The sequence below is a fragment of the Lepidochelys kempii genome, chromosome 8 (assembly GCF_965140285.1).
Source record: "Lepidochelys kempii isolate rLepKem1 chromosome 8, rLepKem1.hap1, whole genome shotgun sequence".
Taxonomy (NCBI): domain Eukaryota; kingdom Metazoa; phylum Chordata; order Testudines; family Cheloniidae; genus Lepidochelys; species Lepidochelys kempii.
This window is the reverse complement of record NC_136387.1, coordinates 70,094,209-70,121,946: the sequence shown is the minus strand read 5'-3', so window position 1 is coordinate 70,121,946 and position 27,738 is coordinate 70,094,209. Positions and strand designations below refer to the sequence as shown.

Sequence of the window (27,738 nt, the reverse complement as noted above, 5' to 3'; positions counted from 1 at the left end):
CACACAAGGGGCGCCAATACAATACATAATTTTTGATGCCTACTGGCATATCCAAACCTCCCAACATGTGGGCTGCAGCCCCCTGAAATGACAGACCACATGGTTTCTTCCATTCCCTGTCACTTTCAGGTGATTAACAGTCACCACTTCAACAGATTCCTAGGCTGCAATGTTCTCACCTTTATTGCCTTTTCTTAGGTAGAGCAGGGTTTATGGACAGGCCTGGCTGTTTCCCAAAACCCCCCGTTAGTTTCTTTCCACATTCACTTTCCCATTGCACATAATAAATAGGCCAAATTAATGACATCTTTGAGAGCTAGGGTAGCCTAAACCCTTACACGGCTACTTGGATTGCCCTGGCGTAGGAGGACAGGAGTGAAGCACAGCAAAGTTTTCCAGAGCACTGATCCTGTTGGGAGAATGTGGTGCAGGTCTGTCTCATGCTAGTGGGACAGTGCGTGTGGTGTAGGGTGTATAGAACTGGCAAGCTATTTTTTGTACACACTTACCAAGTTCATCTTGCTTAGGTTCATCTGAACATCAGAGGCCATTCCTCCCCTCCAGGGGTAGGTCGTCTAGCATTCATGATGCCCCTGGGAAGGGGAAGCTTCTCCCCAGGATGAGCTCAAACCTGTGAAACCTTCCTGATAAGCAGTCCTGAAACCAGCAAGACACTTTCCTTGCAGTTCCATGTCTTCATCTGCAGAGTATGTGAACTCCTGTTCAAGGGAATGTTCATACTCCCCTAGTGTTGTCGGTAGCAGAGTATAAGTCCACTTATGCTGTTTGTATGTTTAAAGTAAGGATGGGAAAAAAATCTAAATTTTAAAAATTGCCACAAAGCAGGGGACAGGTAAAGGCTCTTTATTCAAGTGTTCCTTTGACATTCATTGTCTTCAAAGCTAGATTCATCCACAGCAAAGAGCTTAAGCATATCTATTTCCAGAGGATGCATATTGCCTGCTATGATCATGGAATGTAGTGGGCCACCTAATTCTACGGTGGACAGCTGTTGTAAAGTGCCTGAAGCAATTTTCTGATCCATGGCACCCACCCTTGCTAGGCCAACACAGAGTGTGCTCTCTGTAACTTCTACAAAAAAGAAAATATAATTTCAGGAAATAATTCATCTTTCATTTTCTAGAGAGCAAATTCAATCTCTTTACTGAGCAATATTTGCTTCACTGAAAGTAATGAATGTATTTTACATTTACAAAAGCATTGACTCTCAAGATTCCAGTCTGATTTTAATCTAACACTTTAAAGCCAAGAGTTTTTTGGCAAAATGGGATGGAACTCTGTTCTTCAAGGAGATGCAGTATTATAAGCCACTTACTAACTGTAGTTTAAAATGGGACGTGGCAAATACACAGAAGAGGGGTGCTAGTTCCCTTCTCCAAGTGAGTCCTCCTTTCAGTCAGTGCCAGTAGCAGGATACTGGTCTAGGTGAGAAGACTACCTTCGCCCTCCTACTTCCAGACCTCAGGAGAGAGAAGTAAACTACTAAAGGAATAAGGGAAGGGAATTTGCTCTAAAATGTGTATTTTGTAAATTTAAAAATCAAAACAAATTTTAATAGAAATACAAGTGAATTAAGGGGGTGTTTGTTTTAGCTCTGCTCTCAGTAACAGTACAAATGTAAAGTAGCTACCTAATATAAAGGCTTGGTAGAATTTGATTTTTTTATAACGGACATACCAATAATAGTTTATGCATTTTATCCAATTTTTACAGTTCCACAAAATTATGGGTTTTAAACTTTTTTTGATTTATCAATTTAAAATTTGTTATGGGGAGTGTCTGATGCTGAGATTCAAAAACAAAGCTTTAACTTCACACTGTCAAAATATACACAGTAAATATTTTTAAATCAAACTAAATTCAAGCAGTATTTCTTCATCTGTAAATTGACAATGTAAATGTCAGCTTGTATCTATTTTATCATATATACATCTACCACCAAATCTAATTCTTCCAAGCCTACTTCTATCAATGGGATTAACCTGAATTTACCCTGGGGTAAATAAGAATTTGGCCAATAACTAGTGAAGTGACTTAGGTGTCTATCATATGAAAATCTTGAGGTACAATTGTCTAAGGCATTCACAGTATAGTTAAAGGGAAATGTCAATGTTAAAATATTCTAACAGTTCTAAAAACCTGTGTAAATAAACCCTCCATTCTGATCCATTCAAACAGCCTCCCCTTGTTTAATCTGATGTACCAAACGGAAAGATGAATGGTAACTATACCAGTTGAACCAGACTGAAGACCTTGACTATACCTCCAGGAACCACTAACTCCCATTCACCAGTGCTCACTGCCTGCAGTACAGCTTGGGCTTTGCCAAACACATCTTGTGATCAGCTGACTAGGGTTGAGGGTAGCCCAGTTTCACTTCAAGACAGGAGCTGCTCAGTAGTAGAGACTCCTCAGTAAAGGTAGAGAAAGGGGAAGCCTGGAGTACTAGCACCTGGAAACTACTATTAAATATGTACCTGGTTCTTCTCCTTGAAGCCTCCTATTTTGAACAATGGCAAGAAGCTGTTCTGCAGCTTGGTTCACACTCATGTACCGTGGTGATTCATAAATCTTCTTTCCTCTGATGGAAAAAATAAAGTAATAACTGCCTTGCCAAATACTATTCAACCACAGAATACTAGGTTATTGTATTTCATTCCATTATCTCTATGGCACATTTCAGCTTTAACATAACCCATATGGTTTAAGTAATCCATAGGCCGTGGGGGTGGGGGTGAATTTCAGCTCAATTGCAGTCCCTGGGCTCTCTGCACACTTGTAAAGCAGCAGGGCATAAGTGGCTGATATTTTGCTATCTTAAGATTCAAGTGAGACTGCTGGAAACTACAGTGTCTGCATTTACTTCCAACAATCATCATGTAAGCAGATAACTACAAAGCAGAAATTTCTCAAACTCTTTGGCGAGTTTGCCAATTCTGGCTACATTCAAACGAAGTTTATGAATGTGAGTCTAGGCCAAAAGTTACAGCATGTCTTGAAGCAAAAGTTTATAGACCCAATTATAAAAAGATGGTTTAGAAATGACAAACTTCTTTGAGACAGCTATATGAACTTAGTTAAACTAACACTATTAAAAATGCTTCTGTTTGGTGTTAAGAGAATGGAATGGCAGTACTCCAGATGCAGTTTCTGGCCAGTGCACTGAGATGATTCAGAGCACTGTCTTGCTTTCAGCTGAGAGAGACTATACTGTGCAAGATTGTACAATTATAAGACTTCATTCACTGAACAACCTCTTATAGAAGGACCTAGTTAAGACAAAATGTTTTGTTTATTGAACACAATACCAAAATCTAGTGTGCAATTATTGCAAATTAAGGGCTCGATCCCATTGTAATCAATGGCAAAACTCTCATTTATTGCAGTGAATGCAGAACCATGCCTAAGTGCTTTACTTCATTACAAGTGAGCATCTAAGAAACAGGTGAGTGCAGTATTACTGAGTAGGAGGAAGGATCTTCAACCAGTTTTCACTAGAACATGCTGACAATATATTTATTTTCAAAATAGTGACTCACTTCATCAGGTTTTCCAGAGATTGCTCCTTTACTTTTATGTCTGCAGGATAAAAGTTATATTTATCACGCACAAATAAAGACTTCATCTGAGATACTGTAATCTTCTCACTCATCTTAACTGTCTAAACGGGTAAGGGCTTAGTTAGTAGTTTAAATTAGCAGGTCTCTTCTGCTTTTCATACACCAATATTTTAGCTAGTGAGGGAACTACAAACATGGATTTCTAGCAAAGCAGTATCAGCTCTATTCTGAGCTTCAAATAGTAGTTATGAAGAAAAACTTTCCTTTTATGAAGATGAAATTTTACCTGGGATTGCATTGTTCTTATTTGCACTAGAGTCAATGTAAAACAGCCCTTAAAACACTTAAGTACTACAATGATGGGCACAGTTGTCATAAGATTGAAAAATCTCAATGATACTGTTCTAAAACATTTAAACATAGAAGTTTCTGGAAGCCAGATGTATTGCACACTTCATTCATATATTCTAGGTTCAGCTGCACCTCGGTAGTCAGAAGGTAAAGCAGCATAACTGAACAACAGCATTCACTTTAACCACCACACAGGAACCTAATTCATTAGCAGTTTCTTCCTGCTACAATTTCTGGATGTGTGTGTTTTAAATACAGAGCAACTCTGCAATTTTAAGGAGACTGAGGCACCTGCATTATCTCTGACAGGCACTCAAGTTCTACAATAGGTAGCAGTGGAAATTATATACTAAACAGTAGAATGTTTAGCTTGTACTGACTCACAATTTTTGACTTGGTGTTCAAATCATAGTGCATTACACTCAAATCTGTAGGCAGGAGACTTACATCACATCTTAAATCTGTATTCAATTTGTAAAAAAGCTGTACAAAAAAGGTAAAAGTTGGGGTATGTTTTCAGTCTTAAAATCGCTGTTCAGATTTTAGCATCAGCCTCTGCCAAGGAAATTCTGAGGAAAAGGTTTTTATAACAGGATCTGTGCATAAACTGGCATTTTATTTTTATTTTTTTAAGTTGTGGGAACTAGAGGTACAATTTATCGTAAGTTAAAGTTACGGTACTTCCAAATCACAACCATATTCTAATAGCACTGTTTCTGCATTTTGCTTTTACTCATTTGTGAAATATCCTTTAATGTAATTTGACTAAATCAATTAAAATAGACCACAACCAAGTGGTATTAAAGGAACACTTAATTTGAAATTATCAAGTTTCAAATATGACTTAATTAGATTTAAGTCCTATACCTGCCATGAATTCTCCCCCCTCCCCACACCCCAAACTTTGTGGTTTTGCAAAACCGCAATGTTAAAATCAACACAAAATGAAAAACAGTGCAAAGGATTAAATGCTAACAGATGCAGAGTAAGTGAACCAAAAAAGAAAAATCTCCCTCCTGCTTCCCTTCTTAAGTTTGTTAACTTGTAATAATAGGACTTACACTTCTGAAAACTTAAATTTAAGTTCATGTTTCTTTAAAAAGTTACCAAAAATCTGATTTTAACCACCTCTGGAAACATTCCTGTGCATTTGGAAAGTCAGCCAAATGTGCAATGACACTTGTACATTTAAATTGTTTCCAGACTAAGGTTCTTCCAATCTCCCACAGAATGCATGTTTTTACTTAAACTAGTAATTTATTAAGCACTGACAGCTCCCTCCTCAGCCCAAGAGACATACAGAAAGGCTCTCATTCTTGAAGTGGTCACAAACCAAGGGCTCGAACCTGCACACTCTTAGGCATGTGTATAATTTTATGCAATGGGACTATTATCATGTTAGAGTTACACAGGCTTATGTGTTTCCAGCACTGGTATTTAAGATTTGGATTACAGGATAGGGCTAAATAAAAAGATCAGACAAAATGTGAGCTACTGAGGATGGTGCTAATTTAAAATCAGTCATCTGTTTTAGATCCTTGCTTTACAGTGTTTTTATATATTACAATGTAACCTTGTCACACTGTAAATGTCTTCAGACTAATGAATGCTATATTAGAAGATGAAAATCATTTAATTAAATACTACACATCTGGCTAATACGACATGCCTCTTTTTTAATTGTTTAGACCTTAATAGATCTTGGAAAAGATGACACTTGCTAATTACTGCAACCTGATTTGGATCTTGAACAGGAGATACACTTGTCCTTAAACTCATGCTGCATTTTAACAGCATATGCAGATCTCTGATCCTTGTTGACTTCTATTGAAGCACAGGGGTTTTTTTGGTTTCTTGACTCCTTTTTAGAAATTGCAGGCCACAGTTAAACAAGATAGGGCCAGTAAAGCTATTCTAAATTCACATGAGCAATCCACAAAGGATGCAATTTTTAGTATATTTTCTTCAAACAATTAAGAACATTTTTCTTCTAAATGTATTATGTTTACCACCATAGCCTCTGGATGTTGTATAAAAAAGTGACTACAGAACAAAGACAGATATCTGTTACCTAGTAAGCACAGCGTGTGCATTCCATTCTGCTTGTTCTTCTGAATCTTGTCAAAAAAGCTTTCTGGTTTCCACGTATCCGTCCAGAAAACTACAGATACTGTTTCTCCAAAGTTGTACAACTAAAAGAAAAAAACCCACACAAGCAAAGAAGAAATTACTTAAGTGTGGATTACAAAGTTTCTATACATTAAATATTAGGAAATTAAGGTTTGACAAAACTAAAAGCGAGGAAGTCGTGAGTGTGTTAAGGAGGGAGCATCAGACTGGAACTAAGGCACCCTTATATAAAAGGGTATTTTCTCAACGATTTTGCTGCACACACAGGAAAGAATAAATTAATACCTCTTTTTAAAAAAGGTGTCCTGTTTGTCCTGTTCTCCCCTTGCTGCACTGCAGGTTGTTGGAATGGTGCATTAACAAGACTTTGTTCCAGACTTAGATACAAAGAAAAAACTAAGTTCCCTCTCTGCTATGGAATAGGAAGTTAACTACTGTTCTGTCATCCTCCAGGCAGCGATGCATGTTAGAGAATGAGTAGTGAAGCTGCCCCCTAAGGCTTGTATCCAGCTCTTTATTCTGGTCACCATTCTTCATTAACTTTCAATATTCCTTCTATACTTAAAAAGACCCAATCATGTCCTTATTCAGGAAAAATTCTCCAGTTAAGTCAAGGTAGACTAGGCCCTTTTGAAAAACTGAAGCAAAACTGTAGTAGATTATTTCCTAAATCTATAAGGAAGCAGGTAGGCAGCCTCCAATACTGCTGTGGCATCTGCACTGCCCGTGTAATGCTTCTACAAGCCTGGGGATAAATTATTCTTGTAATATTTGTATTAAAATAGTGCTCACAGGATGCGTGTGCTATATATGAAGATGCTGTCCCTGTGCAAATGAAGTTAGAATTTGAGAGACAACCAATACCATGAGGATTAGAGGACAGCGGCTACAGATATATTTTGTGTGTGGGCACATGCACCCTCATTTGTAGGCAGACACAGTGGCAATTACATTCACTTGTCCCTCAGTCTTGCCGTCATATATTGGCTGTCTTCACAGTAATGGGAAAGGTGTGCCATGGAAGATATTTGATATAGTTCTGTAGATTAGTTCCAGATGGGTATTGTAAGAGGCAGCATAAAATAGAAATATTTTCCTGAGTTGTAATTAAAGGCAGAATTTGGCCTGCAAATCTATTACTGGTGTTGATTCATACAAAGGAAATAACTCAGCTTGGCTTTAAGATCCCAGGTTGAGTTTCAGGGCTGGGAGTTGGAAAACGTATTTATGCATCTACACTAAGTTAATTTGATCCGGAAGGCAGCAGAGGCAATAAACACCAAATCCTGGTCTGTTTACTGTCTCACCTCAAAAGGTAGAAACACATCTTCAAGACCCTGTCTTAGCCAGGTTGTAGTCAGTGCAGGTCTAGGGTGGGACAACAAAGGTGGATTTGCAGCTCCCTGATACAGGGCCTGGCTACGTCCCTCTCCATCATGGCTACATACTCCAACTGCTCCCCTTATTTTAAATCCTACACCAAAGCAAAGGAAGGAGTGCATTCCCCCTTGTCTGCTAAAAGCAGATGAGAGAAGAACATCTCTTAACTCCCCAACTATTTCTTCTCTGCCTCCTCTTACCAGGCTCCTAGCTACAGGCGGCACACAAGACACAGTTAAATAGAGAGAGTGTGAGACTGTGTGTGTACACGTGTACGTACGAAGAGCTCTTTTCAAGCCTGGGACAGGAGGAGGAATTCCCACCTGCTTTCTGCAGAGAAGGAGGAGCTGCACTCTGTCCTCTGCTACCCTTTCTTTAAATCTTACACAGAAGACATTATGGTGGTTCTATGCCATCTGGGGATTTCCCTCTGGCCATTTAAGCCATGAGCACAGCTCCTTTGCACTGCCAGAGCACCACGAAGTGGCCAGAGGGCACCAGAGAATCAGGTCTGCTATTTCAGCTTGGATTTTTGTGATGCTTCAAAGCAGAAACAAGTTAGTTTTCTACGGAACTGGTGCCCAAGGGTTACTCATTTATTCTGATAGGAGGACAGTATGTTCAATTATTCTTGGCATATTACACAAACTATTTCCTCATTTAAATATTACACTTCAGTAACTCAAAGACATGTACCCATATTTCACATTTTATAACCATGAGGTCCTGCTGGTAAACTTAAAAAAAGTCACATCGAAGGATAAGGTCTTCATGTAATTTTTAACTTTTTAAGGCCCATGTTGTAGAAATCCAACAAAAAAAAAAAAACCCAAGTATTTTTCAATTAGCTGGACCCTTTCCATTTGGTACCAAACTATGGCCAGAGGCTATTGAAACACCGGTTGAAAGGTTTAACCCTCTCCCCAACCCCCCCCCCACCTTTTTTTTAATTAAAGCTTATGCTCTGCACACAGACTAGCCTTTAATATTAAAGCTTAATTAGTGATCCACTTGCCTTAAAGTGTGAACTATAAATACTTTGGTAAATGAATAAATGTTCAGTTTCATTTTATAGCTATAAAAAACACTGGCAGAAAACGGGCGAACAAAGTTAACAGGACAAGCCATTACACAATTGTATATTATCACTACTGGGTATATTCTACTTCCACATTAGAAATACCTTGTCACCTCATATGGAAGATGAGTCTGGGAGACAAGCAGCATCCAAAGATCTTGGCTATCAGATCAATTATCTCTAATAATTTGCAGACTTCCCAATATGACTGGGATCACTGAAGGTGATCAGACAAACTAGCAGCAACCTCTAGTCATTGGTGCAGCAACCCATGGTCAGCCATGGGCCTAGCACGAATGGACTTGCTTACGGGCTGACATCTGAAACCATCAGGAGATCATTCACTACCCAAGTAGGAGTAGTCTCCTCTCCTAAAGAAGGCCTGACCTGTGGTGCCACTGGTGGCCAAGTACACATGGAGCAGAAAAGCTTTTCTTTGCAGCACAGATCAAAGAAAAGGGTGGTTAGAGATTGGGTGATAACTGGGTGATGATATCTGCAATGCAGACAACCATCCCTCTACGCACTGAACGGAAACAACCAACTCACTTCACGTTACCATATGATGGCAGTACTGAGGCTAATCACTCCTTTAACCACTACCCCGCTCTCCACAATGACTGCTGACCTGAACTAGGTGTGAACTAGAGACCAAGGGGGTAAAGCTTCCCACTTCCTATTACCAATTAACCCAATTCTGTTATTTCTCACAGCACTGCTTCTCAGTGAATTGTGGCAGAGACCTCTCTTTCACTAAGATGTCATTAAATGAGTACCTTATTTTGTAAGCAGTTGTCAAAACTGTACTAACTCATTAGACTTCTCTTTTATACACTATCAGTAACAGGTCTTTCATTTAAATTGAAGGTCCAAAAGATGTATATGTATCTTGGAAAAGGAAAGGAAAAAGTCTGTAAAATACTGTTAATGAATGTAAAATACTTTAGCATACTTTCAAGAAGTACTGATTCAATAAGGAGGCAATTCTTCCAGCATCAAACATTTAACACCTGTTTTTGCACCACTGGCCAGCACAGAAATTGCTTTCAGAGCAACACGAGGCACCACTGTATTATTGGGGGCACAACCATCCATGTCATTTATACCCCTGTACGAGTTAGATTTTGAGAGAAGTTTCCTTATTTTTACTGCATGTGCCTTTCTGGTGGTCCCCAAACATTTAATATTCCTTCTTAGAAATGAAGGAGAAGCAGGATAAATAGGAGAAAATTACTTTTGGCTTTCGCAATTCACTGGTATACTATCATTTTCAAAATGCTGTGGGATCGAAGAATTAATGGAGTTGATTGAGGTCCATAAATTGAGGACCTCAATAAATTACAGCTGTTGTGCATGCAAACATTTGTATATGCACAGGCACAAATTTCCCACCCATATCATACATCAGCACATACTTGGACACTACTCCTGTGGCAGAACAAGCCTACATAAGTTTGAAGAAACATGATCATTTGTCAGCAAAACTTGCTTATTTAATAAAACTAGTATTTTAACTCTCTTTCCTACACCCTGCAAAGATATGGTACTTTCTTGGTTCAAGAGGCTGATACATGAGGCTGCTGTACTATGTTATGCTATTATTTCTGCCTCTTGAAATCCAGCATAAAGCAAATGACTCACAAGAAAAGCCTTAATGCAGAGGGAGCAATAGATATTATTAAACAAACAACGCTAATATCCTAAAAGGATCCTGCTCTGTGATATTCCATTTCAACCAGAAAGAAATCAAACTGAGTCTTTCCATTGACCTCACTGGACTTTTGGATCAGGACCTAGAAATCAAAATGTAAAACTTGATGTTGTTGGCACATAGCTGTAAAACCACTGCAGTTTTCATATTCATTGTGTATTTTGTACAGAACAAAACAAGTGATGATCAGACACTCTGTTCTGAGCTTTTTTAAGCAGAAACTTATAATAGCCTGAATGACATCTTCAACGAACTAATCAGACATAAAATGGCTAACACAACAATAGCCCCTTAAAGAAGGAAACAAATTAATTTCTGAGCAATCTTGATAGTGCTGTGTCCTTCATTAAACACAGCCTGGCATTTGTGGAGGAAAGGTGTCTTGTATGTGAGAGCTCAAACATCTCAAGTATCACACACTTGCATTGAACATCAGATTTATCGGATTCCTGTCTTAGGGTCCCACACACAGCTAGAATTTCGACAGAGGAAGGCACTGCATTTGGATTTAGTGGATGGATGGGCAGGCCTTTCAAATCAGCAGCAGTAGAGACAAACCAGTCTCCCTCTTCTCTAACGTTCAAAATCTTCATGGGAAGCTTACAAAAGCGGCATCTTCAGAAAAGTGAGAAACTTCATGTGCTTGTAGATGTTTGAAACAAATCTTTTCTATGATTATCTGTTACAGTACAACTACTAAAAGCCAGGAAGAGCAGCCAGGTCTCCTGACTACCAATCCAGTGCCTGATCTGCTAGACCTGAACGCCTCCCACAAAATGCATCATAAAGCAGTGCAAACAAGGTGGTCAGTTTCCCCCATTCTTCACGCTTTGCTTTGTTTTGTCCCAGCATAAACTGCAAATATATTTAGTGCTTTCTATTTTATTTAGATACTTAAAATGAAAGAAGAGCAAACCACTTTTTGTACCAAAGACTAGGGAGCCTGCAGTTATTTTGTACCAGTATTTTTAAACAGCGCAGTTCAGCCGTCAGGCTAAATATAAACAAGGTGGAATGAAGCATATTAGAGAGAATGGGCTATATTCTAATCTCAGTTATAGAAGTGTAAACCCACTGAAGACTTCAACCTTCAGTGGAATTACTCATTATGCAGACTGGTTTAAATTAGATCAGAATCTATCCTATTGTGGTCCAGACCAAAAGAAACCCTTCTTAGTGTTGTGGCCAAATAGCTAATGAACACAAAACATGAAAAAGAAGGAGCAGAGGCTAAGTAGGGAAAAGTAAACGAAAAAAAAAACATTTTTCTTTCCCCCTCAAACACAGTAGTGTACTAAAACAAACAGCAGAGAAGATGCAATTTAATATTCAAGGCCACTATTGTACCCGCTGCAGGGAAACGAAGAAAGAAATATTTCAACATGCAAAGGTTTATTTTTGCAGCATCTTTTCCCAGAATTATTGCTGCATCAACTGTAACCATGACACTGCATTCTGTCAATTATGTACACTGTCTCCTTTCTTAAAATGTCAAAACAGCTTTAGAAGCTGTTCAGAAAATGGGTTACTCACCAGGAACATTTCAGTAGGTGAATACAAAAGCATTCTTCTTAAGTATTTTAGACCCAAATCTGCAGCTCTTACGCATGTGCAGACTCCCAGCAGACTGTAAAGGGAATTGAACAATATGCAACCAAGGGCTACCTTTGATCTTCTTTGCTGTGTTGAGAATCATGGTTTATATGACGTGACATTCTTACAGGGTAAGAATATGCTGCAACTAATACCATTATGGAGTCTATTCCTGGGAGATGTACGTGAAGCTCAACTCACACTTAAGTCAAAAGGGCTACTCTTGGCCCCAATAATGTAAGTGGAAACAGGTCAATGAGCATTAAGAGCCACTCAGCACCTTGCATCATAGGATCTTAGTGCTTACTTGCTGGTAAACACTGCTGCAGAAAGTGATTCCCTTTCTTTCATCTTTGGTATCAGGACTTTGGCTGTGATACTACACAATGTTCATCCTTAAAAAAGGAATTTTTTGCTCTTGATACCCGATTTCCCCAGGTATTTCTCATACCAAAGGAGGCATACTGTGCTAATATCTAATAACTAGGGGCAAGGTTGGGAAGTTCAAGGGTAACCACTACAAGGAAGTTCAAGGGTAACTACAGTCCTGTCAGCAGAGGTATTAAAACAAAAAAACGAAATTTGAAGTTGCTTATGACTTTTGGCCATTTAAAATGAGCCTTAGGCTTAGACTTATCATTCACACTGTCTTGCCCAGTTTTATAAAATTGTAAGCATAGAAAATTAAAACTTTTACTTAAAATGCTGTTTCTGCATCACACACGACTGGGCTAGAATTCCTGGGAGCTGTCAATCACAGAGAATGGAGATGGGGGGAGATGGCTAACAAGTTGGAGAAAGAGCACTGAATGGGATTGTTTCTGCATCCTATGGCTGATGCTACGCAGCAGCCATGGCTTTCAACCTAGTAACTTTAGGCAAAAGAACAAAGGGAAGTCTCTCTCTCTCTCTAGGCTGAGATGCCTTCCCTGTTGGTGCTCAGAAAATGTCTTCCACGTGAGTAAGATGGGACTCAACATTAAGAGCCTTCTTCCATCGAGAGCATGTGAAGGATACAGGACATAATCCAAAAGGGTAAAGTCACCTTAGAGGCTCTGGAACCCTTCTTAGGCTTTTCATATATAGAAACATTAGCTCAAAATCTCTCTTCCCCCACCTCCCCTGTATTAACCTGAAACACAGTTGCCAAATTCACCCTGGTAGGTGGATGTTTCTGGGTCAGATTCAGTGGTGACAAATGGTGCTGTAAATTACACAGCACATGGAAGCAATAAAGTAGGATCACTTGCACTGAACTAGCATTTAGAGGGTGTGCAAAACAAGTGCTAACTTACACAATAAAGACTCAGGGCATTTAGTAGGAAAACAAACTGGAGACAGTAAGATATATTTGGTTACTATTTTAATGAATGAAAAATGTTTGTATTATATTTCTTCCATTTGAGGGAAGACAGATGATCGTGTGGTTAAGGCACAGAACAGAGTCAGGAAATAAGAGTTCTATTTCCTACAGGCTTCCTGTGTGACCTTTGGGCAAATCTCATAACTACTGTGTGCCTCAGTTTCCCATTTGTAAATAATACTTCCTCTACAGGACATGAATGTTGTGAGGTTTATTCATTCCTCACAAAGTGCTTAGATACTACAGAAGTGAACACCACAGTTCTGTATTTGTATTTTTCAGTTACAAAATACCAGTGATTGGTTAAAATGTAAATCTACTTCACACTGTAGTTACATTTGTAAATGTTAATTAGGTAGCTAGTAATTGAAAATTATCAGTGTAATGAGTTACATAGAATCATAGAATATCAGGGTTGGAAGGGACCCCAGAAGGTCATCTAGTCCAACCCCCTGCTCAAAGCAGGACAAAGCAGTTACTGAGGGATCAAAGGAGATAGACGTTTATTCAGATCTAAATGAGGCTGTTCTGAAGGCTGAATGGATTTACCTTGCAAAAGGGCCAGGACATGAGGCATTTTTCCTTGCTACCTTTTAAAAAAATGCTTATGGACTTGACAATGTTGTTTACCCAGAGCTGAGCAGCTCTTCTTACTCTAGCTGTCAGTCATGTTAGTCAGTACACTCCCACCAAAAAGAGAGAGATGAATAGCACTAATTGGAAGGATGAAGGCTGAGGGCTTAAGCAGCTCTACTGAAGCTCCTAAACTAGGGAAGAGAGGTTATGCAAAAGGACCAGTTTGAGCCATGACTTACAGAAAGGCCTTTGGTAGCATAGCAAGGGCATGCAAGGAAAACTACAGTAACATACTGCAGACAGCCTAGGTCTGGACTACTTCCCAGGTACTGGCTCTTTAGAGCTGTTTCTTGAGGCACACCAGGGCATTCATTTAGTTTTGGTCCTATGAACAGGGAAAGAATGTCCCTTTCAAATGTATGGGGATTATAAATTTAGGGTGGTGCACGAAGTGTGCACACAAGGCCAATTTTCAGCTAATTAATGGGAACAGTAATTGGATGTGGTTGCCAAAAGCAATACTGATAAAACTAGAGCAATTTGCTTATGGCTTTTTTTCCCTCCATCTATTCCAAGCCTCTCACCCTTAGTTGGTTCCTTCCCTTCTTCTTCTGTTCTCTCTCCCCCTACTCTCTGGCTTTCGTTAGTCAACCTCTCCCCTACTGTCCCCCCTCTTTGTAGGTCCTAGTTTTTATATCTGTCCCCACAACTTGTCCCCTGCCTCACAGTTCAGTGCTACAGCAGCTTTTTATTACGGCATTCGGGGGAGGGGAAAATTACAAGCCATTTTTGCCCCAGCAGTTGGCCTAAGAGTGAAAAACTGAAGCCTGTAGAAGACAGCAAAGGACTTCTCCCTTCCTTCTACCTACAGGCTACATGGACTAGAGCAGTGGTTCTCAACCAGGGGCCGCAAGCAGGTTTCAGGTGGTCCACCAAGCAGGGCCAGTGTCAGACTCACTGGGGCTCAGGGCAGAAAGCTGAAATCCCACTGTATGGGGATGAAGCCCAGATCCCTGCCACCCGGGGCTGAAGCCGAAGCCTGAGCAACTTAGCTGCATGGGGCTCCGGGCAACTGCCCTGCTTGCTACCCCCTAATGCTGGCCCTGGCTTTTATATGCAGAAAACCAGTTGTTGAGGCACAGGGGGGCCGTGGACTTTTTACAGCATGTTGGGGGGGGCCTCAGAAAGAAAAAGGCTGAGAACCCGTGGTGTAGACTCACGGGAATAAATGGGGCTGAGGCCATGCCTCTTTCCCCAAGTAGGTGAGCAGGGGAAGAGCTGAAATCACAGGTTCCCAACACCACCAGGAGTACAGCTTAGCTGCTCGGGCAAAAGGCTGCAGTGCTCCAGCAGATACCAACAGAAGTGCTATGTGAGGGCTTTGGACTGCATTCCTGTGGGGCTACCCCCCCGCCCCAGGCTCCCTGGCAGGATCATTCCACATGCACAGACACAGAACTGCAGGGCCTTTAGAATGGTGCTTAGTGCCAGCAACTGTGATGCTACTTAACAAATACCACTGAGACCATCCAAATTACAGTCAGAGTCCAGAGGGCAATGGAGAAATGAGCCCAGCGGTACCAGGTTTAAGTGACAATTCACATCCAAGGCACTTTCCCACCCATCTTGTTTGTCTCATTTTGGAAAAATAAAAAGGAACATTCTCCAAATCTTGAACAAAAGCCTGATACTACAACCAGTATGGCAGAGAACAAACAGGGTGGAGAGATGGGCACAGGAGGGATCTAGAGGCTTTGGCACAATGTGACTAGTGCTTACAGCTGTCTTTCAATCTGCCTAACTGACCCAGCTCTCAAAAAAGCTCCAGCCAACTGTATCAAAAACTGCAGCGAAAGAGCTTTTCAGAAGCTCAGCATTAAAGGATTTTTATTTTTTTTTTTTTAAAAAAGGGGGAGATCTTGCCCCTTTAATGTGATATGAACCAATGCAATAGCTTCTTTAACATTTTTATCACATGCAGTCTCTAATCTGTTACCACAGTGATTCTCCATACCAGCAGCGCAGATCTGGACTGCGCGGAAAAGATGTTTTCAGAGTGGAGGCATGTTTTTCCTTCCAAAATATTTTACTTTTAATGAGCTTTTGTAAAATAGCAAAAACTACATTTCTGCTTCTTCAGTCCCAGAAACAGTAAGTCCAACCCTAGCTCATGGCAGCATCTTTATAGAAATCAGTACACAAAAAGTGATGTATAGTAGCAGAATGCTTTCTCCACTGACTTACTCTGTGCAGTAAGAATATGCAATTAACTGCATGTTATGCTTCACAGAAAGAACTGAACATTGGTCTGATCATATAAGAGACGCATTCTTTTGTGAGCAGCTTGAGCAGTAACTGCATTTCACCCAGACAGAGTCTAATCAGCAGCTACAGCTCATTGTTCTGAAAACCGTAAGTACAATCTATAAAGGTGTTTCCTGTTTTTCGCTAGTAGAGTAAGACATTTTGTATCAAGATCAGAATAAAAGGAAAAAAAACAAACCTGTTCTGTGGTCATGTATGTATAAGAGGAATCCCCGCCACACTAAAAAGTAACAAAATGCTTCAAAAAAGCAGCTGCTCCTAAAACAAATGAAATTAATTCATGACAGGAGACAATTATGAAAATAAAGAAGTGGAGGGTTTTAAGGGATGATGGAAGTAACAGCCACAACTTTTAATAAATGAGAGGTGCCTTGTCTGCTTTGATCTCCCTTCATTATTTGTTTGCTCCCTCAAAGTACACTGAAGATTTAAACATTCAGCTGGTTACGATCCTGTAATATAACATGATCATGATTTCCCAAAGTGCTTTTTACAAGAATGGGAATATGTTGATTTACGAGAGAGAAGCACCTCCCAGGTTAGGAAGGAAAAAGACTATTGCCAGGGTGAATAACTCCATGTTTCTGTCATGGTAGGTTCCCCCAGCATTGGATAAAGAAAGTAAAGACAACTCTAGAGACATGCATATGTGGTCTACAGCATGGATTGTTTTAAGGGCAGTCCTTGATTAGAAATTGCCTCTCTGTAGCAGCATTAGATGCTCTCCCTGTACAACCGCTACAAGGCAGGACAAACTTTCAGAAACACTATAGATTTTTAATATAGACACTTGCACTGTCAGATGTCTATATTTTCCTTTTATTCTGTCAGAGTTTGGATTGGAGGGTGAGACCTTCAGTTTCTCTCCTCATGGCACAGAATGCAAGACCATCCCATGCTAACGAGTAGTAGGAATCCATTGCCAGCTCTTGACTATAGAAGCAGGCTGTGCACCATAATAAAGCAGATAGGGTAAGGAGCCAACCCCTGTGCTACCCTACCCATAAAAGTGCAGCCATGCGACACCTGCCACCGTCTACTGCCTATGTAGATTGTAACACCAAAAGTCTACTTCCTCCCTAAAAGATAATATGATCTCTCCTTTCAGCAACAGACAGGTGTTGTGAGAAAGTACTCATGGGGAGAATTATCACATTGCGAAGGTCACGGGTTGCGTTCCCTGTGGGCACACTACAATTAACATTCACATTTTAAGAATGGTGCTGTTGAACTAGCAGTTAAGTATGAGAGCACACGGGGCTCAGACATTTCTACCACTGTGAGTATGTGTACAACGGAGCTGGAGGTATAATTTCCAAGTCAGGTAGGCATACCCATGCTTTGACTGAGTCAGTGCACTAAAAACAGCAGTGTAGCCATGGCTGTGGTGGCACAGGGACGGGTTAGCCACCTTCAGTACATACCTCGCGTTTCAGATGGGATTGCATTTGGAATGGCAAGCCTGTCCCACTCCCTGTGCAGCCACAGCTACACTGCTATTTTTCAGCACACTAGCTCAATCAAAGCGATCATGGGTACGTCTCCCTGGCTTGGAAATTATTCCTCCAGGGCCAGTGTAGATTCACCCTGTGGCATGGAAGTCTGCTCAGAGCTGAAGCCTACGCCATATCTACAACCGGTACAGATATGCTGTTGCTGGCAACTACTCAAGTAAGGCTGCTAGTATTTCTGGTATAACTTTGGAGGTATCAGTTATTTCTGTTAAAAACAGGCAGCTCTCCCTTCCTTAGGCTAGAAAGGACCTCTTCCTTCTGAGATGGAATTGCCCTGGACATGCATCTCATCGCTTATTTACACCCTGATCCTCAAATTGGCTCCTCACAAGCAGACCCCTATGTTCACATACAGCCTCACTTACTCTTCACAGGGGCCTACACATGTGCAGGCCTTCAATGACAAGTTCCTTGGGGACAGAGTAGGGGAAGGGCTGAGCACACTGCCAATGCTCATCATTAACAAGAGTAACGGAGGGGAAAGTTGCAGATAGCTAATATATGTATGATTAGTGATGATACATGTTAGTCTAGCATTTTTCCTGTATGAAAAGCAGAGCGTTTTCTGGACATCTATGAAAGGAAACTGCCTAGTATTAGCTCGCTGGACACCAATTAGATCATCACTGCCTTAACTTTGTGAGAAGTAGAAAAACCAGACCTATAGTAGTTACATGGCTTGAAAGCTGTTTATATTTGACACTAAATTATCCCACAATTGAGTCAGGGAGTTCCTGTGAGTTTTCCAGCCAACCAGCAACCATTTTCCCTATATTCATAAAATAAAACTATTCCAGCTTTTGCCTTGAGGAGTAGAATTATTTTCTTTTCTTCCCTTGAAACTATGTAGCTGCCAGCAGTTGATTCTCTGATTGGGGAAACTGGGACAGGGACAGGAGCAAGGAGGGGAACATAAGGAAGATTTTACAAAACAGGCAGAGCAGACTATGACAGAAATTTAAAAATATTAAAGAAAATAGGTCTCTACTTTTATGAGCTTCCAAGGCCCAAAATAACCAATTTATGGGACATGCAATAGGCTAATATCTTTTTTTTAAAAAAAATTCAAGGTATGTGGCTCTCATCCTTGCATTCCTCTGATAAAACAAAAAATCAAAGATCCCTTAGCTGTTGGCAGACATGTAGGAAGATTAAAGAGGTGAGGATCAACTCAGGAGGGAAGGGATGTGTCTGATGCTAAATTTTTGACATCACTTTACATCTGGGTTTGGGATAACACACGGAATCATGTATGTACCCATTTTATTTCCATTGATGGTATATTTCTCAAGGAGATAACTTTCTCTCACCAGATGATCACCAGTAGGAACAGTAAGCTAACAGGGCAAAACAATCATCATACACACACAATGCTTTACATATGAAATACATAGAAAATACTGCCTAGTTTTTTTGTGGGGGAGAGAAACCAGAATTGTCACCCATTTACTCACACATACATCAATACAAATAGGCATTTTGCCTCCCAAATGTTAAGTTACATAATGATAAATGCATGGAACACTCTGAAAAGGAAATGTTAACATATTCTGAGAACTGGCCAGAATTTCTACAGCTGTCTTCCTTAAAAGTTTAGATTGCTTCATGCAGCCCTTCCATAATGTCAGAGCGGTAGAGATTGCTGATTCAAATATTAACAATTGTAGAACAGTACGTACAAGAGTTACCTGTAAACCGCAGCAGCCCACTGCATTCATTATGGAAGCATTATGAATAACCCTGTATGAAATCCCAAGCTTTACTGCACGCAAAACAAGATCACTGTGTGTTGTGGCCCTGTGGTAAGGAAGAAATGGGTTAGATTGACAAAATACACTGACTGAGCATAACCATCAACATAGTTTGTTTTGAAAGTAAAATTAAAATGCTTCATGAGTAAAGCTATGCAGCATGCCAAGAGTGGTAGTAAGGGCTTTACTCTGACTTTATCATAACAATAAGTAGCAAAAAAAAGGGCTAGAAAGCACAGGGACCCACATGAATTTCACAGCTCTCAGTTGTTTTTTCAAAGTTAAAACTGCAACAGTAGCATATTTTTTACTTTTTAAAGTAACTTTTGGTAGCAACTTAAAGAGGACAGTTCCATTTGTCCTTTGTCTTTTGCAGGTGTCTGCTGGATGTCTGTTGAATAGCAAATGTCAGCTAAGCTTAGCACGGAGAACTTGGGCATACCTCCAGTATTCCTATAATTACTATGCAACCAGGCCATCTCACATTTGCACTGAAAGCCTGTGAAAACATGTTCGAAAGACAGAACTACACAGTATACAGAACGTTTTAAAGATTTATACATATTGTATACAAATGTATACAGTAGCTATATATTAACCTTGGAAAAGCCAAGCCTGGCTTTTAGAACTATTGTCTTTCATATATTTAAGTACTGAAATCCACAAGACTCGGGGAAAATGCTTTGGGATATATAAACAACATGCAAATTCGTTCCAAAAGTAAATAGGAGCAATCCCCTTTGAAACTTACCACAAGCTGAATTTGGCTCAATATACCCATCAGTCAACATGCACCCTGCATCTTCACACTTGGACAAAACTCTCAGTCAGGTTAATGGGAACTTTGCCCAGAGGAAGAATTGCAGGCTTGAGTTCCAAATATGATCAGCGTCAGAAGCACAAATAGATCCAAAAAGAAAAGGAGTACTTGTGGCACCTTAGAGACTAACCAATTTATTAGAGCATAAGCTTTCGTGAGCTACAGCTCACTTCATCAGATGCATATCGTGGAAACTGCAGCAGACTTTATATATACACAGAGAATATGAACCAATACCTCCTCCCACCCCACTGTCCTGCTGGTAATAGCTTATCTAAAGTGATCATCAGGTGGGCACCTGATGATCACTTTAGATAAGCTATTACCAGCAGGACAGTGGGGTGGGAGGAGGTATTGGTTCATATTCTCTGTGTATATATAAAGTCTGCTGCAGTTTCCACGATATGCATCTGATGAAGTGAGCTGTAGCTCACGAAAGCTTATGCTCTAATAAATTGGTTAGTCTCTAAGGTGCCACAAGTACTCCTTTTCTTTTTGCGAATACAGACTAACACGGCTGTTACTCTGAAATAGATCCAAGTTAGTCTTATTTTTAAATTGCAACAATTTAAAATAAATTAATTTTTATTTCAAATGGTACATGTGCATGTTAAGATGTTAAAGTAGTACTGTACTCTCCACATTACATGTGAAATGTTGCAATGCATTTAAATAAGAAAGCTGTCAAATCTGAACAACTGCTTCAGCTGTCTCCTTTTCTCCTAAGATACCTCAGCTAGTGCTGCCCATTCCATAAAGTGAAACAGGGAAAGTACTAGTATCTGGCTGAGCTGACTAATTACATAGGAGGGTTGTTTTAGCCCTGACATCCTCTGTCGTTCAAGCTGAATTCTCATGGAGTTCTCTCAATCTCTGGCCTGACCATTTCCCAACCTTAGTGCATTTCTGTTATGCAACTACTTGGCCAGCTCAAGTGCACAGATACGGACACAGAAATGTGGCAGCAGTTGGTGGGGGTGGGACGAAGTGTCAGTTTTTTAAAAATATGATAAAGGCTCATTCATCTACAGCAGATTAACTAGTAGAGTCTGAATTATGGGAAGTCAGGAAGTACTGCTCGAGATAGACTGCAACACCTAGGAGAACAGCAGTAAGGTAATCCTAGACTTAGAATAGTTCCCTCATTAACTGCAAACCTCTCTCCTATTAACCCCCCCTCCACTCCCTTCCATGAGCAAAGGAGACCCAAGCACATCCGCTGAGGGAGAGCAGAGGGCTGGCTCTTCAGCCTCATCCCCATCTCTCCAGATCCATGGCATAAGGGCTCTGGAGACTTTGTGGGTCTGCTAATAGTTGAATCAGGGGAACAGCTCGCTTTATTTACTGAAATCTGCTCCAATCAGCATCTGCTCCCACTTGGCTCCTTTACAAGGGTTGCAGCACAGCTGCAGGCAGTGTATTCACATATGGAGACTCAGCCAATTGCAGCAGAGGGCCTGAGGGAGTCAGCCCTCTGTGCCCTTGTCTACGCTACCACTTTCCACACACTGCGAAGATGCTACTGGTGCTAGACCAGGCAGTAGCAATTATGGAAGCACTTGCATAAACTGGATGCAGGTGGGCATTTATTTCAGTCACCACATTGTTTGACATGGTGCTAAAAGTTGCCTGGTTTACATTAACACATTCTACCAATATTGCAGACACAACTGCAAATGGACGGGAAAAGAACTGAAAAATTCCAGGGTAGCTGCACTTTGTGTTGTGCCTTTGTATCAGCAGGATGGGACATCCCTTACCTGTGGGGCTGAAAGGCCACCCACCTCCTTTCTGTACTAGCTAAACCTCTCCTTCTTGAGGAGATTACTTGAAAACTCTGAGGTCAACGTTTGGAGTGTCCTGGCTCCTATGTCACCCTCACACAGGGTTTTCCACAGGATAGGACAATCCTGCCCTTTGTTACTAGGAGCAACCAGTCAATCACCTCAGAGATTCCAGGGAGCAGGTGTGCTTGGAGTAATTAGGAAAAAAAAAAAAATCTGAAACGGGGTGCATTAAACTTCAGAACACTGTTCTTCAGTAAGTTGCCCTCAACCCTCCTGAGAGTCCAAACACTGATTGACTGAAATACACACCATGGACTCTTTTAGCCTGCTTATAAATGGTTAATGTCTGTCGTGGGCTTTACGAATTTTATATCTACTGCTAAAAATTAATCCATACTTCCCTCAGATTAAGCATCAAAAAATGACATATTAATAGACTGAAAGAGTTAGCGCGAGAGCCTTAGTTTCACTTCTTGTTTGCTACGTTTCCCCCACCTCCAACTGATTTGGCCAAGGTTAGATGACCACCCTAGAGGGAAAGTTTCTATAAGGAACACAAACAAATTTTTGAACTCAGGTGCCTAAATTAAACCACAAAATCCATTATGAGGCTCTTAAGTGACCCGTTTTTCAGAGATGCTGAGAACTGGCAGCTCCCATTGATAGTAGCAGTTCTGGGTGCTCAACCTCTCCGAACAGCAAGCCACTTTTCGGTGAGGGAGGGGAGCGCTTAGCTTTAGAGATCCAACTTTGAAAATTGTGGCCATATAATACACTGCACAATGCTCTAGATCATCACCACCACCAATTAACTTCAAAGCTGCCTGGAGATAGATTTTAGGGTCCTGGTTCTCCAACATGATTCTTGCAGGGGGACCCTTATATCCTCCCTTATGGAGACCCACTGAAGTCAGTGGAGCTCCACACAGGCATCAGAGTCTGTCCACATGGACCTGACTTCAGAATTGGGGCCTAAAAGCCTACACATTTAGACCACATAAATAAAAGTTTTAGAAAATTCTTTATACTTTCTTGAGATAGAGCACTATGTTATAATAAAAGCATGCGTTTCTAGTCATTAAAAACATTGGTATACACATTGCAGAAGCAGACCTGGTGACCCCCATGCAAACTCCAACTACTTTTTGATGGACACAGTCGTTATATGGCCTGTATGCCTAAACTTATTTCTGGATCAAAGCAAGAGGGTATAGGTACTGCACCTTAACTTAAACCTGGATTCTAATGGCAATGCACACTACAAGTATAATTACTTTAATATTTCTAAATAGCCAGCATCACCTGCAGCTACAGTAATAAAAAAAATTGTCTCAATGTTTCCCCAGAGTCTGTAGTACATAAGTTATTCCTCTCCTTTATAACATCTTGCCCCTCCCCCCAATGTACCCACCCACCAAACTGTTCTCAGTGATTTAATTTTCCTTGTGCCTCTTAAAGCTGTGATACATAGTCTTGGATCACCAGCTGGAGACAAAGAGCTCTTCTGTATGGCTTGACATTACAGATTGATGATGCTTGATTACATAGGCAGAAAGACATCCTTCTAGAGAAAGAAAAAGGCTATAGCTTCTAGCAGCAATAAGAAACAGAAATAGGAAGCTTAATAAACAAAACTGACAAGACATTTATAATGGCTCAGCCATCCTTAAAGACTAGACTAGATAATACCATTAGCATGTGCAACCAACACCCAGCATTCATTTAAAAAGCAACTGAAAATAGAAAGCATGGTTTATAACTACAAAGCATGAATAATACATAATCAAGAAATGCACCATACTTTGTAACAGCCTAGCACTTCTTCTGCTAAGCTGATAAAATCTAAAACAAATTTTTTTTATGAAGTGCAGCTTGGATAATGGCAATTAATTGTACAGTTGTTGCTTGACTTTTGAAGGGAAGATTTATATATCTATGTGAGTGCCTGTGGGTCTGAGTTCCTATCTGATAAGGATGTTTTGCAAGCTGTTTGGGTGCGAGAACTGCAAAACAAGACTGAGAATAAAATGTGAACTACTTATTTACATTTGTATCAAATTCAAATGTAGCCAGTTGTGCAAGAAAAAGAATGGGGGACTCTCCTACCATTATGAAAATGGAATGTTTCTTTTTCCCACTAAGAAAATTATGGTAACATGAGAGAACTCCCATTTGTTAAGAGCTAGAAGTAGCCAAATGACAAAGCCAGAAGAATAATTAAAATATTGCCTTTTCTTACCCAAATGGATCACCAACTACGAGAAAAGCAACATCACAGAGATCAGCATCTTTTAAAATATTATCCGCTTCTTGTTCCACTGTTTCTCTGTCAGCCAGAATCAATTCTCTCCCATAGAACTCCTCCTAGAGATAGAAGAAAAACATCAAAATGAGACAGCTGGTGATGACTTCCATTTGTCTTAGTCTGTCTTCTGCGGCATCCAACCAGATATAGATTAGACATTCACTAAAACTGTGCTATGGCCTAGTTTTTTTTATATCATGTTGTAATTAACCAGTCTTGAAACCATTCTTTATTAGTATCCCCAGGGAAATGTGACTCCAACAGCTGATGCTTGGTTTCTTTGCACCTCAGATTCACCCTCCAGTTCTGGTTCTGCATGCTGAATACCTTTCCATGCATGTTGATAACACATTTAGCCTCTGATCCTTCAAACACTTACCGTTAAACAGAAGAGCAATCCCACTGAAGTCAATGGGACTACACATGTTCTTTAAATTAAGCATGTGTGTAAGCATTCACAGGATCAAGGCCTCACATATGAACCATGAGACTTGGTTCCTTTGTAGAATGTTTAGTGATTATTTTCCACATCTGTACATTCTCATAACTCAAGTTTCATCATGCTATGTAAGTACTATTGTTACATAGACAGCAAGCTTCTTCAGGGCAGGGACATGTCATGTCTTTCTGTTCTGTAAGCCACCTAGCACATTTTTGGGAGCTATAGAAATCATAATTGTTTAGCTAACTGAGGTCAGGAAGGTCTGACTTTACAGAAAATGTGACATCAATTCCAGCTCTGCTCTCCACACACAAAGGATAGTGTATAAAACAAAAAGAACCAGCATAACAGTGAGCACAGCATAAAGGAGTAACAAAGGATGGTCCTATGGTTAGGGCAGTAGCCTTGGATCTGGTAGTTCTAGGTGCAATACCCTGCTCTGCCACAGACCTATGATGTGACCTTGGGCAAATCACTTCGGGTGAGACCCACAAAGGAACTTAGGCACCCAAGACCAATATTTAGGTGCCACTGACATTCACAAAGTTATTGCTCAGCTGGTGTGTAAAGTCCCCGCTGGTAGGCCTCTGCAGAGCCACTTATATTTTTATGCTGCCACATAGCTAATTAGCAGCTCGGAACCCTAGCTCATGCCTAAACCCCAGCAGGAAACTCAACCTTCGCATTCCACTCCTATCTTTCCAGTTGGGCCTGACAGCACATCTACCAGGTCAGGGCCTTGTACAAGTGAAGACTGGGTATTTTTCCAGTGAGTGTGTGTGTGTCTCCCAGAATAGTCAATAGCTCAGTTATAAGGGCACTCATTTGGGATGGGGGAGACCCAGGATGGGGGATGTTTTCAAATCCCTGCTCTGCACGATTTGGAGCAGGGGCTTGATTTTACCCCAGATCCCCACATCCTGTGAGGCCCTACATGTCAAGAATATGGGATGGTTTTAGCAATCCATTGCAGGCCAGAGTCCTCATCTCTAGACAGCCTTCTGATTCCCTGTATTGCTGCTCATATGTGATTGCCCTCCAAACCATTAAGCAGCCAGTTTCCACCTACTTTTAACTTGGTCAGCAATGTCCTAAGGGTCACCCTTTTTCATTTGACCGGGAACCAGCCAATGGGAGTTGGGGGAGGGAGGGGTGCCTAAGGTGTGTGCTAAGGTGTATGCAGAGGGTGGGGGTGTACATGCGGGGGGAGGGGGGGAGAATATGCGCAGGCTAGGTGGGGTGCCTGTGGGCGACAGCTGCGCAGAGCTGCTTGCGTGTCTTCAGAGCTGGACCTGCTGCTGGCTGCTTCCGGGGCGCAGCGCGGTCCACGGTGCCAGGACAAGCAGGAAGCCTGCCTTAGCGTCCCCTCTGTGCCGCTGACCGGGAGCCACCTGAGGTAAGTCTGTGCCCCAAGCCCCAATCCCCTGCAGCAGCCCTGAGCACCCCCACAATCCAGAACCCTTTTCTGCACCCAAACCCCTCATCCCCAGCCCCACTCAAGTCTGCACCCCCAGCCCAGAGCCCTGACCCCCTCCCGCAATCCGACCCAATGCCCCAGCCCAGAGCCCCTTCCCACACCCTGAACCACTCGTTCCTGGCCCCACCTCACAGCCCTCACCCCTACCCTCTGCCCTAAGCCCCTCCCACACTCCAAACCCATCATCCCCAGCTCCGTTGGGTCATGGGCATCAACAATTTTCTTCAACTGGGTCGCCAAAAAAAAAAAGTTTGAAAACCACTGTACTAAGGATCTTTCAGCATGCATCAGCAGGGTCCACACAGGCCAGTTATCGTGTGACACACCAATGTGCACTCAAATTTACACTTCTCTGGTACTGACTAAAGCACCAGGTGAAAGTTCCAGTTAAACAATGAAATGTTTAAGCATTTCTAAACTGATATTTTTCTAACTTTCTGTTTTATGAAAAATGTTGATATTTGGACTTTGTCACAATTTGGGATGAAAACAAATGTTGAAATATTGGAATTTCCTGTGGATTAACGAACTATGGAAGGAAGTTACTCATATAAAGTGCATGCTGGTTTGTCAGGATCATATTTACACTCACAAAGATGCTTTACTATTCTTTCTTCTGATGAGTTGCATTATTATTTTTCCTGGTTCTGTTACTGATCCACCATTCCTGCATCCCCCTTAATATCTTTTTTGAAATAACAGAGTAAAGACTTTCAATTCAGTGGCACGTAAACCTACCAGTGCTTCCTTCCCTACAGTTAGGACCGACGTGTAGGCCTCCAGGTATACTCTGCGGCAGTGCTTTACAACCTCCAGTCCTTTCACGGTAATATCTTTGGCATCTCCCAGCCCTAGTCCAATCAGGTAAAGCATTTTAATTCCTGGAGTGGAACAGACGCCAGTTCCTGAGTGTGACCTACCACAAGAAGGGAACAGGTGTCAGCGGGAGGGATGGATACCCGGGTGGCTCCGCAGGGGAGCACTGCAGGGAGACTCTCCCCCTGCAGAGCTCCGGATCAGCGGGGGCGCTGGGCAGACATCAGGCCCAGTCCCCTCTAGGGGGTCACCGGGCCGTTTGATGTCCCTCCACCATGTGGACCTCGGGCACAAAGCAGCCCCCGCCCCGCAGCTTTCCCCTGTACCATCCCCTCCCTCCGCGCCCCGGGCCGCCGCCCAGGCTCTACCAGCGGCACGCGGAGCAGCCTAGGCTAGCCCCGGAGCGCGCTGGGCCTGGCTGGCTCCGTACAGGGGACACCGAGCCCGGAGCGGGGGCGGCCCCCGCCTGACTCACGGGCCAAGAACCTCCCCGCATCGGCGCTGGCGCCTTGCAGCACGCGGCTCCCCGCCGTAAAGCCCGCCTCGCTTTGCGGCGCTTTACGACGGCAGGGGAGGAGGAGACGGGGGCTTGGAGACAGTTGCCTAGCGCGGACGGAGGAGGCGGTCTGATGGGGACCCGGCTCAGCATGGCCTCCTGGGCGCCTGAGCGGGCGCCGCTGGGTCTCCGCACGCTCCCCCTCTCCAATGGCTTACACATCCCCGTGCTGGGGCTGGGTA

The 27,738-nt window shown here is 41.7% G+C and overlaps 3 protein-coding genes across 18 annotated transcripts in view; 2 read left to right on the top strand and 1 right to left on the bottom strand.

Annotated features, from left to right (window-relative positions):
- Positions 1–11,023, top strand: part of SLC30A7 (solute carrier family 30 member 7) — a 64,360-nt gene extending 53,337 nt beyond the window's left edge. Inside the window, exon 11 of the mRNA XM_073356881.2 lies at positions 10,920–11,023. Within this exon, the coding sequence (XP_073212982.2) occupies positions 10,920–10,931 (12 nt within the window). The 3' untranslated portion in view covers positions 10,932–11,023. The remainder of the gene's footprint in view (positions 1–10,919) is intronic.
- Positions 849–27,575, bottom strand: DPH5 (diphthamide biosynthesis 5). 3 transcript variants are annotated; one of them, XM_073356902.1, is made up of 8 exons: positions 27,476–27,575; positions 26,923–27,100; positions 24,200–24,324; positions 19,282–19,399; positions 6,004–6,124; positions 3,561–3,600; positions 2,499–2,602; positions 849–1,092 (listed from the first exon to the last, which is right to left on the bottom strand). In XM_073356902.1, the coding sequence occupies exons 2-8, from the start codon at positions 27,055–27,057 to the stop codon at positions 869–871; spliced, it is 867 nt and encodes a 288-aa protein (XP_073213003.1). In that variant the 5' UTR covers positions 27,058–27,100; positions 27,476–27,575; the 3' UTR covers positions 849–868. The 3 variants fall into 3 exon arrangements, with proteins under 3 accessions (XP_073213003.1, XP_073213006.1, XP_073213004.1); XM_073356905.1 differs by having other exon boundaries at positions 19,291–19,399; XM_073356903.1 differs by lacking the exon at positions 27,476–27,575 and adding an exon at positions 27,369–27,469.
- Positions 27,364–27,738, top strand: part of LOC140916026 (putative oxidoreductase ZK1290.5) — a 74,318-nt gene continuing 73,943 nt past the window's right edge. For 4 of the 14 annotated variants that reach the window (XR_013636178.1, XM_078854079.1, XM_078854077.1 and 1 more), the window contains exon 1: positions 27,368–27,735. Coding sequence is in view for 10 of the 14 variants with exons in the window: in XM_078854079.1 (XP_078710205.1) it covers positions 27,630–27,735 (106 nt within the window). In the remaining 4 variants the exon portion in view is untranslated. Of the gene's footprint in view, positions 27,736–27,738 lie in introns of all 14 variants that reach the window. The other 10 variants (XR_013636177.1, XM_078854076.1, XM_078854075.1 and 7 more) reach the window with 7 other exon arrangements.

Bases quoted from the DNA above. Each gene is read 5' to 3' on its own strand.
- DPH5 (XM_073356902.1), bottom strand. From the start codon at position 27,057: ATGCTTTACCTGATTGGACTAGGGCTGGGAGATGCCAAAGATATTACC. The intron at 19,400-24,199 runs GTAAGAAAAGGC...TCCTTACCACAG, and splicing joins GTAGTTGGTGATCCATTTGG to GGCCACAACACACAGTGATC. The intron at 6,125-19,281 runs GTACGTACTGTT...TTTTTCTTTTAG, and splicing joins GCGGTTTACAGGTAACTCTT to TTGTACAACTTTGGAGAAAC.